General features: G+C 47.0%; 1 protein-coding gene across 1 annotated transcript; it reads right to left on the reverse strand.

Moving 5' to 3' along the window:
- Positions 1–3,626: 3,626 nt before the first annotated feature.
- Positions 3,627–11,426, reverse strand: LOC308614115 (uteroferrin-associated basic protein 2-like; the record flags this gene model as incomplete). The annotated part of the gene is made up of 4 exons (XM_081228308.1): positions 3,627–3,833; positions 5,876–6,023; positions 7,742–8,009; positions 10,799–11,426. The coding sequence occupies 4 exons, from the start codon at positions 11,424–11,426 to the stop codon at positions 3,627–3,629; spliced, it is 1,251 nt and encodes a 416-aa protein (XP_081084434.1).
- Positions 11,427–12,587: the final 1,161 nt, after the last annotated feature.

Genomic DNA, 12,587 nt, shown 5'->3' on the forward strand with positions numbered 1-12,587 from the left:
CACAATAGTAATGTGAAAAGTTAACTATACCTACTGTGATGATCATTTCACAGTATCTGTAAATCAAACCATCATGCTGTATACCTTTAACTTATACAGTGATGGATGTCAATTATTTCTCAATAAAACTGGGGAAAAAATGCGAGAGGCATGATTCTCTCTACTTTACAAATGGGAAGCTGAGGCCCAGTGAGGTCAGTAACTCGTCCGCTCACTAAGTGGGTGGTGGGGCCATCCTCAGAAGACAGACCTGACCCCCCAGCTGAGGCCTTCACTACAACGATAAACCGTTCCGGTATTTTACTGATGCTTTAAATAAATATGATCCATGTACAGGAAAAAAAAAAAGACTGGAAGGAAATTCAGAGAATAGAGCAAAATTTTCTCTCCCGCCATATCAAAAGCTTTGTAAAGTGGGATCATTGATTTTTGTTTACCTAAGATCTAGAACCAAGCGTGGAACTAAATGAATATTTTTTATGAGTGAGTCTTTTGGTGATGGAATTGGGTAACTTTTATGTTCTTTGTAGATTTTTGTCTTCTCTTAATTTCTCAAAAAGAGCATGCATTTTATTTTTAACACAAAACAATAAAACATTGTTAAAAAGTAGAATTATTTAATTGTACACGTAAAGCAAAATAAAAGCTCATTCAGGTTGGCACAGTGGTTCCAATCAAAAGGCACTTTTAAAACATAAAGGCTCCTAGGATACTGAATCTGATGCTATGATAGGGTGGGGCTGGAGGTACCTCTGGCCCGTCTGGTGTGTTAAAGCCCCACTTGGAGAGCAGAAGGTACTCACAGTAGGACCCAACTGGTGTGTGCTGGAAAGGTGAAAGCCAAGGACACTTTGGCCAGGCACTGATGGAGTCTGGTACACCCACTGATGTTTGAGACGCTACCCCTGGGTCTAGAACAGTGCCGAGAACTTTCTGGGTGTTTTATAAAGACACATTTGCAGTATGAATAAACAAAAAAATTGAAGTACACGGCCAGAGTTCCTTTCTCACTTAAGAGGAATCCAGTTCACTCTTGGCTTGCACATAAATTACTTGGCGCTTTACAACCATGTGTCACGCGCTAGGGAAGAAGAAACAATCCCAGGAGACTCACATTTTGGAATCTATTACAGACCCCTCCACAGTAGAGACCCTCACAGAGCTGTGGTGGGAATGAAACGTTTGTACATGGGCAACGTTTATGCAGTGCCTGGCCCAGAGCAAGGAGAGAGAGAGAGAGAGAGAGAGAGAGAGAGAGAGAGAGATTTTAAGGAACTGGTTCACACACGTGATTATGGAGGATGGCAAGTCCAAAATCTACAGAGTAGCCTATCAGCTTGGAGACCCAAGAAGATTGGATGTTGCAGGTCAAGTCCAAAGGCTGCCTGCTGGTAGAATCCCTTCTTGTTCAGGGGAGGTCACTCTTTGTTCTATTAAGGCCTTCAACTTATAGAAGGCAGTCTGCTTTACCCAAAGTCCACCAATTTAAATGTCCATCATCCCCCAAAACACCCTCACCAAAACATCCAGAAGAATGTTCGACCACATATGTGGGCACTGTGGCCCAGGCAAGTTGACACCTAAAACTAACCATCACACATGTCATGTGTTAGTAGGAAAGGGGATTGAGTACCACGTCCTTGGGTTGCTTGGTTTCCTTCCTGGGGTGCAAACCTTTGACCTTGGTGCACAGACACCTCACCTGTGTGTCCAATCTCAGAGTCAAGGGGCAGGAAAATGTGCCCTTACACATATGAAAGTAAACTTCTCTCACCATCAACCTTGGAATCACTCCAGCTCACTGCTGCAGTCATAAAAAAAAAGCCTACCCTGGCCTCTAGTGAAGGCACCACATTTGTGGCACCAAAGTTTGTGAGATGGCACAGCTCACCATGAGTTTGGGCAGATGGGCTTTGTTAAGTCTGTAGAGTTGACCTGGGTGCCTACTGCTTCTCAGTCGTTTCCTGGGCTTTTTCCTGTATGTGCCAATAATCTTCTTGGTTCACGTGCCACTGCCTACCTCCCTTTAGCATGTGGGACACTGGACCCTCAATATCCTCCATGAATACTCTCTACTAAATGGGTCCAGGCCCCCAACATCCTCACGAGCACCTTCCCCCTCTGCTTCTGCCGTGGATCTGCTTGGAGATAAGCCATACACCAGCATGGATATCTAGCCCTTCCTCCCTCTGGTTATGCTGTTGACTCACTTCCTGCACATTTTCTAGAACAATCTATTTTACTGTTCCTCTCTCGAGTTAGCTTCCTTATTGAGCTACTTCTCCAAGCTGCTCTTGTGGCCCATCCCCAGGCCTCTTCTTTCTTGGAGCTTGGGTTGTAAGTGGTGATGAAAGTGACAAGCTCTTTTCTTGGGCGTTTGAGCATCCTTGTTAAAGGAATGAAAGTTTTAGCCCTGAAGTGACTCCTTTGGTAGTGGATGGAGTTCCTTCAGGGTCACATCGTACCCAGAAGAGAATACTTGGGTTGTGTCCTAAACCCCACCACAGAGGGACTTCTGTGGTTTGGGGTGACCAGCCCTCTTCTCATCCAGTCCAAGGCTCCTGGGTCTAATTGTGGCCCCCCAGGTAGCTCTGGCTTGGTCATGTCATCGCATGGCTCTGCAGTCAGTCCCCCCCTGCCTCCAGTCTCATTCCTGGCCTTGTGTTTTCAGCACTGAGCCTGGGCTCTCTACCAGAAGAGTTTTATTTCACCCTCTGTCCTAGTCTGCTGCAGTTGCTGCTCTGAACTAGCCCACCCAGGCAAGGTTCCGTCTCTTGGGTATCACTCTTGTGTCAGCCTGTTTGGCCAGTGTCTTTGCCAGCTGTGCCCATGGCCTCTGGATCTGACTTCCCTTGTCAAATGTCTGGTTTCCATCAGATTCCATGATCCCTCCCATATGTCCAAGGCAAGTCATGGCCAGCCAACTAGTTCCCAAGTCCCAGCCTCTCAAACACACACACACACACACACACACACACACACACACTCCTGTTTTCCCCTCATCAGTTTTACTTCCTTTCCAGTAGGGGGCAGTAATAACTCCCTCATAGAGAGCTGTTGTAAAGATGAAAAGAGACTAGAGCATGGGGCAGAGAAGCCGCTGCCAACATATCTGGGATTCTCTGCTTCTCCAGGTATCCCCATTTCCCCTTGGAGCTGGGTGAACACATGGAAGCCCACCGAGGTGTCTGTGGGTACCAACCCTCTTCCCAGCCTCCTCTCTGCTGTGGGACCTGCCTCTGCCCGGAGCTGCCTGGGGGAGTTAGTACAGCTCCTCTTGTACAGATGAGACGACAGGCTCTGATTGCCAGCTGGACAGGAAGCAAGGCTGATGAGACAGTCACCGATGGAAACAGCTCCCCCGCACCTGCTCACCCCCTCAGAATTGCTTCCCTGCCTATGTCAGCCTTCTTCCAGGACAGAAGGTGTCCCAGCCAAATGTCTCTGGCAGGCCCCCAACCTGCTTCTTATCCTGCTCTGTTCTTGGACAGAAGACCAGCAGTGGCCCTCCCCACTCCATTCCCAGACCACACTTCTCAGTCTCAGCATTTTGATGCACAGGGTGGTGAATTGTATTCATTTTATTCATGACCAGCTAAGTTCCTGCGCAGCACAGCCTGGCCCCTCTACTCAGTTTTGGGGTTTAAGACTTTGCCCACAAAGAGGTCTCTTTGAGTCATCTGATCCTCCACAAACAGCAAGAAGGGTCTATTGAACTTCACGACCACAGGGACCTCCTTCGTGTCCACGGGGACCTTCCACACGTCCGCGTCCTTGGCTGCATCCGTGACTGAGCCATGCTCGCTCACCTCTATCTCAGCTTGATGCACGGCCTGGGAGAGACAGTTTCCCTCTCAGCTCTGGGAGTGAACTCACCTGGCTGGCTGGAGAACAAGCTGGGGCGGTGTGCCCAACAATCTCCTGTGGTCAAGATCAGGGAGGCAGCTTCCCTCCATGGCCGATGGCAGGTGGAGGAAAGCTGACTTCCATTCCTAGAAAACCACCCTCAGCTCCCAGCAGCTGGGTTCACCATTGAAGGCCAGACGTCCCCGAGTGGGGTTGATACTAGGGTTGGTAATTGTTGAGTTCAGACTTTTTCAGCGCAGGGCAGACAGCTCAAGGTGTTAACATGTTTAAAAGGGAGGAAAGGGGAATAAAACACCAAGGAAGGCTGGGTGGTCTGTAGGCTTAGAAAAAAATCCCATAGAACGACTGAGAGATAGTCATTTCCAACACTTTCAAGAAGGTTGTGATAAAAACTATTAGGGGCTAGTTTTTCTTGTCTCCATCCATGTAAGGACAATTTAACCTCCGTGTGAAAGTGCTTGTGCCAGAACATGCAGGTTGGCCTCCCTGATCTGCAAGAGGCCCTGCTGGGGAATGTGGCCATGACATTGCTTGCATTACTGGTGATGGATTCAACATCTCTCAAACCCAGCCCAACAACCAGCACTCAGGGCACACCTGCCAGGTGGGTTCTGTTTGAAATGGACATGGTAAGTAGTGCTTACACCCACTGGGCCATGGGAAGCACGGCATCCCCTCGGGGTCCCAAACCTGGGAACTCCATCCAATGTCTGTGAGTGACAGGTTCATCATTTCCCAATTAAAGAACAGGACCCCTGCCCTGTCCCGACTCCCAAGGTCATTGGGAGACTCGAGCAAGAGAAACCATGAAAAAGTGCTTTGTAATTTGTCAGGTGCTGTATCATGGGGAGAGACTGTGTTTGCTATTTATGTCCTGGGCAAAGTCCTCAAAGTACCCTGGCCCCTATGGTGGCCACAAAGCAGCCAGCCAGTTAGTGACCTTGGTGGAGTCATTGGAGGGCAGCCCCTGTGCCCACCGGGATGGGTAAAATTATCTCATAAATAAATGTTCCCCGGCATCTGGATGTCTAACTGGCACCTCAAGTTTAGAGAGCCAGTCTCCCTCTGCTCCCCCAAACCACTCCTGCTCCATCTTTCCTGCCTCAGGCATTGGCTCCCTCGTTTCCCAGGCTCCAGCTTACAAACCCGACTCTTCCCTCCCTGCTCCCCAGCTCTGTCTTCAAAAGGCACACAGAGCCTTCTCACCACAGCTAACCCTCTCTCGAAGGTCCCATCCATCCTCCATCACCTCTCACCTGGGTTACCCGCCAAGCTTCCTAATGGGTCCCCCTCTTCCTCCAGGGCCATTGCCTGTTCTCCGCATGGCAAAAAGTGGTCTTTTGTAAAACATATGTCAGCTCATGTCAGCCTCGGTGGTCTCCCATGTCAGTCAGAATAAACCCCCATCCTGTCCAGGGCCTGGGACACCTACATGGCCTGGCCCTGCCTGATTTCTGCCCTCATCTCCTACCAGGCTCCATCTTACTCAGCGCTCTAACTGCCTGGGCCTTCTTGGGGTTCCTCAAAAATTTCAAGTTCCCATTCCCTTAGGATACACTTGCTCTCTTTGTCTGGGACACACGTCCCCAGGTATTTGCCCCCTTCTCTCTCCCGCCCTTCATTCAGGCCTTGGCATAAAGGCCAGCCCAGGCCTTCTCAAGCCTGCTCACTGCACCCCCGTGTGCTGCTCCCAGGTTCTCTGCTTTCCTTTCTTCACAGGAAGTATCACTGGTGGACTTAATACATATCTGCCTGTTGCCGTGCTCACTGTCTACCCCGTCAATAGAATGGAACGGCTGTTAGAGTAAGATGTTGTCTGGCTGGCTCACGACTTCACCCTCAGTGTCTTAGTGCTTGATGCAATTCCTTTTGAGTGACTGAATGATGAAAGAACCCCCAAAGCCCAGGGACCCAGTCAGATAAGAGCTATCACTGCTGTATTAAAAAAATGTTTCTCAATCAGGACTGTGGTGGATAAAACAGAGACTCTAGAACTTGCCCCACTCACCTCCAAAACAGATAGAGAAGCCTTCTTTTTGATGCTCTGGGTGGCCGCTGTTGTAGTAGGCTTATCTTTGATGTCAATCTTGGGAAGCAGATGTTTTAAGTCTATCTTGGAGGAGATCTTGAACTTGGGCAAAACTAAGTGCACCAATCTGTTGAGAATGAAAACAACAAGGAAGCTGAGCAATGTCCCTCTCCTGGGGTCTAGGGGAAGCACCTTGCTTAGGCTGAAAGACCTCTTCCGAGTGAAAAGGTAACAGAAGTGTTTGTTCTGAAGTGCTGACTTGGGGGGAGATGAAAGATGCTGGGGTATGAGCTGCAATGTTGAATTTCCAAGCAAACCACTTACTCAAAATAGACCTTGCTATTCAAATGATTCCCTTCACAGGCTCTCTATGCAAGAGAAGATGAGGGTCAGACCAAGAGCATCCAGCCCTGAGTCCTTCCAATCCTTCTTCTGGAAGCAGGGGTTTAAATGGGGCAGTGACCCTAAATGTGGTGAGGGAGATGGAGGGCATGAGGTCCCCGTGCTGCAGGTAGAGTAGAGGGAGTTTTCACAGGATAGGAAGCTCCAGCCTGGATGATAAGCTTTCGAACAGAGAGGAGGACTCTTCCCTCTATAGACCAGCAACTCTATGACTAAGGGAGAATATCAGAATGCATAGCGTCAGCCTTCCCACCCAAACTTTTAGACTATGTCAGTGTGGTGTTGAGCTTCTGATTGGCTAGCAACCTGTTCAGTTGGGTCTCTCTACTGCTGTACCCCCTCTGTCCCAACCAGGAATGCTGTGGTAGGCACAACCATGGCAGAAGATGGCAGACCCCCTCTGCTGTGGCCCTCAACTGTAGGAGTAAATGCTGTTGAGAGATTTCTTCCCAATCTACACATTTATTGCCTGAAGACTGTCCCCCCACCCCTGCCTCTCAGATCAGTGGGCCATTGAAAATCATGAGTTCACTATTTAATTTATCCACATTTGATGGGACCTTGGTGAATATCATACCCAAGCTGGGTTAGTTCAATGCTCCCTTCCAGGAATATGCAGCAGGAATCGAAAGATACTCAGTTTAGTGTGGGGTGGAGCATTTGATTGAATGAAAGAGAGCCATGCCTGTCTACAGTGGTCTCAGCTTGGAATTTACCTGCTTAGGCTCCTTCCCTGACCCTCATAACTAATTAAGAGCCCTAATTAATACTTCACAATGGAATTCGCTGATGTCACCCCACTCATTATCTCCTTAGCTTTTACTACAATTTGAAATTGTGTATTTGTTAGTTGACTTTCTACCTCTTCCACCAGACTGAAAATTCCACGATAGTAGGGAAATGTTTGGCTAACCATTATATTCCCAGCACCAAGCAATTTCTCGCATACAATAAGTGCTCAGAAAATATTTTTTGGGTGAGTGGATCACGGGCTAACATGTGTGTGAAAAGTTGGTTTGCTGAGCTAGAGAGTTTAGAAGCAAGGACTAGTGACACCAAGAGAGATGGGGTTCTGGGTGCCCTTGTTGTCCCTTGCTCCAATCCCTCATGAGACCTGGCTGTGTTTATTCCCTGGGGTTCTGTGAAATTCCCATGTATCTTTCCAATAAATTCCTCTCTTTACCCATCCTGAGCTTGTATGAAGTGGGTTTCTGATACTGTACATGTGACAAAAAGAACCATAACTAACAGTTAAGGGGCTTCTGGCTGGTAAGGGGACTCAGGCTGCTATTCTTTCTTTTTGGCTTGTTTCATTTTCTACAAATATGCTAGGAAATAACCAGATCCCAAACTCCCCCCCACCAATAAGGCTTTTACATAGAGGAAGTGAGGGCTGAGCAAAAATGCAATGGGAATCTAGAATGTTCCTCCAGAACAGGATACCTGAAGTCACTGGCTTTCTGAAGTCTAGCTCGCTTAGCAGTTATCTCTCTTAGAGCAAAGTGGAATTGTCCTACATCTGGGAGCACGAGAATGATGGACACATTTCCTTTGTAAGGCATCTTAACCATCGTAGCAAGCAGCTCCTCTGAGTGGCTGTAAATCATCCGTTCTGTCTTCCTCATCATGTCCACCTGCACTTTGGTGTTTTCATTCACAAAGAAGTCCTCCTTCTGCTTGAGGTCGGTCTTAAAAGCTCTTTCCCAAATGCCTGGGGGAATCAGGAAGGAAAAAGTCAAAGAGTGATCTGGCAGAAAATCATCACCACCCCCAGGTTTGGGGAACCCAGAGGTCATCAGCTTGGGAAGGAAACAGTCTATTTTTGGTGATACCTTGACCATAGTGAACAGAATATTTAAAATTCTAGACTGGTGCAAAGGAAAGAAAAGCTAACACGTGATTTTCAAAGATATTCACCATAGAATTTCTTTAAATCTGTATTTCTCAAAGGATGTTTACCAAAATACCTGCCTCTGGAACTATAACACCAAGAAAGGATTCTGTCATCAAATAATTTAGGAAACATTGATCACAGCAACCCTCCTTTGAAAACTCTCACTGCATTTGAGTGTATTAAGAGTTCAAAGAAGTCCTATGGTAAAGAAATCTGTTTAAAATTTATGTAACTTATTCCAGGAGGGAAGCTTTTCATCAGAAAGACACACACCTGCACATACTTGCACACCACTGTGTGAAATCCTACTTTAACTAATGTACTTCCCCAGTGGATTTAAAAAAAGATTCAAGGTACACACCAGTTAAAAAATGCACCTGTCACCCAGAGTGACGGCCATCTAGTTTGGTCTGGAAAATCTCTGCAAGTGTTAGCCAGGCTTATGGTCCTCTCTGTTCTGTTTTTATGACTTGCCTTCTAAAGTGTGATATAGATAAAGCTTTTGGAAAGCTTTTAAGAGGGAATCATGCCCGAGAGTTCTCTGAAGCATCCAGAGACATGACCCCTCCAAGATCATTTGTGGAGCACTTTCTATGTCCTAGGCACCTAGTTTGGAACTGTGAGTCCAAATATGAATAATGGTCCCAGTAGCCTGAGCAAGCATCCTGTGCTGGGAAGCATTGTTTTATGAGCATTTCCTTCACTTATCATGTAAAGAACAAACAATCTTCATGTCCTGGTAGGAACCATGTTTAATCCACAGCAGTTTATCCATTAATTGACTCATTCAAATCTGAAATTTCTTGAGCTCAAAAAATGTGCCAGGTACCATACTAAGTACTGAGGTTATAGCAGTGAATAAAACAGAGGACCTGTGTCCTCATGGAGTTTACTTTCTAAGGGGGATACAGAGAGAAAAGCAATCCACCACTGTAAATGGTTAAAAGTGTAATGAGCATTAGGAAAGATGCAAGTAAGGAGAAGAGTGCTAGCATGGAAGCACTTCCTCTGAAAGGCCAGGGAAGGCCTTCTTGAGGAGGGAGCATTGAGGCTGAGGCGTAAAAGAAGAGGGTGCTCCATCTGGCAAAGAAGGGGAGGGAGAACATTCCTAGGGAAGGAACATCATGGACTAAGACAGGAAAAAGCAGGATGCATTTAAGGAAGAAGGGAAGGTCTTTGTGGGCAAAGCATAACAATGAGAGGGGTAGTGATGGGGAGACACTGGAGGGGTCAGCAGGGCTCAAAGCACGCACAGCTGGGTCTGGGTGGGATTGCATGCCAAGTGCATCAGGACACTATGGAAGGGCTTCAGATGGGGCAATGATGTGATGTATGTTTTAAGAAAATTGTGCTGGTCTTTTAATGGAGAAGGGATTGGAGGCAGGCACGAATGGAAACATAGTAATTAGACAGCTGGGGCAAGTCATCTAGGCAAGAGATAGTGGTGGCCTTGGCTACAAAGGTGGTAGACCAGATGGTGAGAAGTGAACACATTCCAGATCAGTTCTGCAGGCAGAATCCATAGGACTTACTGTGTTCTTGAATCTGGAGGCTGGAGGGGAGGTTTTGTCAGGAGAAAGTGGGTGAATGGCATTGTGATTCTCTGAGGCGAGCAGATGCTGGGAGTGAATGGGGGGATTGTGTTCAAGGGTCTGTGAAACATCCCCAAAGAGATGTCAGTAGGCAGATGAGTATTAGAGTCTGGATCTCAGAAGAGGTGGTCCAGGCTGCATCTAGAGTGCGGGGAATAGTCAGAGTACAGATGGTGTTTGAGGTCGTGAGCTCAGGTGAGGCAGGAGACAGTTTTAGAAGTCAGAAGAGGAGAAACCAGCAAAGGAGACAAAAGAGGCATGAGCTATGGGGTAAGAGGAAAGTGGAGGGAGTCCTTGGGCAAGGAAGACGGATGGGGACCTGCCTTGAGGAAGGGGAGGGGACAAGCACTCCTTCACTGTGACCAGAGGGGTGAGTGAGAGGAGAGGTGTGTGAGCCTTGGGCAGCACATGGAGGACATCCTGTCAGAACTGCTTTCTTGTCCCCATTCGGGCAGGAGGCAAGGTCATTGGCTGAGAGTCCATGGAGGAAGGAGACTGGTAATGCTAAGTGGAGGAAGAGGGTATAAATAGATGCCAGTGAGCGGTAACTCTGAGCCCACCTGAAGAAACAAGGGCAACATCAAGATCTGTGACCAGGAATTTAAACTGCTCTTTTAGACACCTGGTGCGTGATCCTGAATTCAACAATGGACACAACTTTGAAAAGCATCTCATCTCACGCTGATCTGACCTTACAAAACAAGTGAATTAGCCAATGCTCTTGCCTCTGCAAAAAGATTTCTTTTTCCCTTTTTTACCAGCAAGAGTCATTGCCTTTTTACTCCAAAATATCTTAAGCACGGCAAACAAGATGACTGAGAAGATTAAGAGGAGAAATACTGAAAAATGCTAGACAACACAATGATATCAAAGTCAATTTAAAAAGTTTTGGGTCTACTGGTTTCTGGGAAATGGGATATACTGACAAAAATTTTTTTCCTGACTTAAATCTTTTAGGAAACACAAGGGCAAAGTTTACCCCAAATGGGAATTCATGCATTTAATAAACCTCACCTTTGAAGAAAACATAGTTGACAAGACATAGGACAGTCTGAGGGTCCAGGCGGGTGATTAAGTCTTTGACTTTCTTATGTATCTTTTCAGCCACATAGTGGTTGATGGCCTTCTTGGTTTTTTCTGTATCTTTAAAGTCAATCGTCTGGATGTCCACTTCATGTACTCTCTCTATCTCCTGCAGAAACATCTGGTTGATCTTCCTGTTGTTATCAATAAAGAGAATGTCCTTGTGCTTCAGTTGCTCTTGCTTCACTAGCTCATGCCACTTCTGGACAAGATGCTTGTCCTTGTCCAACACTTGGATTTTTCTGAGGTCAAGTCCCAGGTCCTCAATGAGGTTGGTGTGTGTTGTGGATTTGACCCCCAGGGAGAGGGTGGCCAGGGCGATGGAGATGGCCACAGGGGAGAAGATGATATTCTTTCTGGGATCCTCAATTATCAAAGCCCTGAACAATTCTTGGGCAAACGCCTTATAGTCAGCTTCCGTCTTCTGGGAGAGAGATGGAATTTTCTTTAATTTGATATTCTGTTGGGAGTCTTGTTGCTTTTCACAGAAGATGCTATTAAAAAGGCCACAGAGGATGAGGACCAGAGACAGCACCAGATGTATTTTCCTGTGGGACATTTCTGCAACAATCCAGAGCTGTTATTGGAAGGAAGAGGTATACAGGTGAATATTCTATGGAATGTGCTCTCAATGCTGAGGGGATTGAAAAAGGCTTATTCTTATCTGGGTGCAGTTCACCTGGGTGGGGTTGCTATTTGTCCTTAATTGAAGGATCCTAGCTAAGTCTAACAAGGAAAGTCTAATGAGTATTCTGGAACATGACTTCAGACAAATTAAAGGTACATGACCTGATTAACGGGGATTCCGCTCTGCCCCTAGCCTATGCTGCAAGTGGGTCTTCTCCATCCACACTGGGGTTTCTTTTATCTTTTTTGCTTGCTCTTCTTTTTTTTTTTTTTTTAATACAGGGCTCGTGACAAAAATCCTGAAAAGTGTGGAAAGGAAAGAAACAAGAGGAGAGAGAGAGCACAGATTGCAGATTCAAACACCTGCAGAGATCTGGCCAGAAATACCCACGTGGAAAGACAGCCAGTATAATGCAATAAGGTGTGCTGGGGACTGTGGAAAATGGGTCATTGTGGCTAAGCTGAAGAAGCAGGTGTCACTCAGCTCCAGCTATGATTAGTGGCAGTGCTGGGTCAGTGGTGCCGGATTTTTTTTGTTTCTGAAGCATCTAGAAATCCAGATTTTTACATGGAAATTAAATCTTGCCAAAAGCACCTTGCTAGCAGCAGCTGGCCCAGATTCAGCCCAGCCAGATCTGGCTCTAGAGCTGCCAGCATGATTTCTAAAGTAAAGCTCAGGTGGTGCTCAGGTGACTTGGACATCAGCTGAATCAAGGGCCTGGCAAAGATCATCTCAGGAAATCCTGGTCACCTCGCTTAAGCCCTCCCTGTGCTCACACCTATGGTCCCTCACCCACTGTCAGGGCAAAAACCCTCTCTGCCCCCATAAGTGCCCCCATGATTGACTGAGACCAAAAGTCAGGCCTTGCATCTGAAGGGGGCACCAATGGTGGATTTCTGGCCCCACGGATGGGAAAGGAGAAGAAGAGAACCATGACCTGAGTTTGCGTTCAAGTTTCACCTCTTTAGGGCAGGGCCATGTCCTCCCTTCCTTATTTTCCTACAGTAACCAGCTCAGCTCTGGGTACAGGGCCCACCTCTCTGCACCGTCACTGCCACCACTGGTGACCTTTTTCATGGCTACTGAAATAGC

This window comes from Mesoplodon bidens, assembly GCF_964165515.1.
Source record: "Mesoplodon bidens genome assembly, chromosome: 3".
Classification (NCBI taxonomy): Eukaryota; Metazoa; Chordata; class Mammalia; order Artiodactyla; family Ziphiidae; genus Mesoplodon; species Mesoplodon bidens.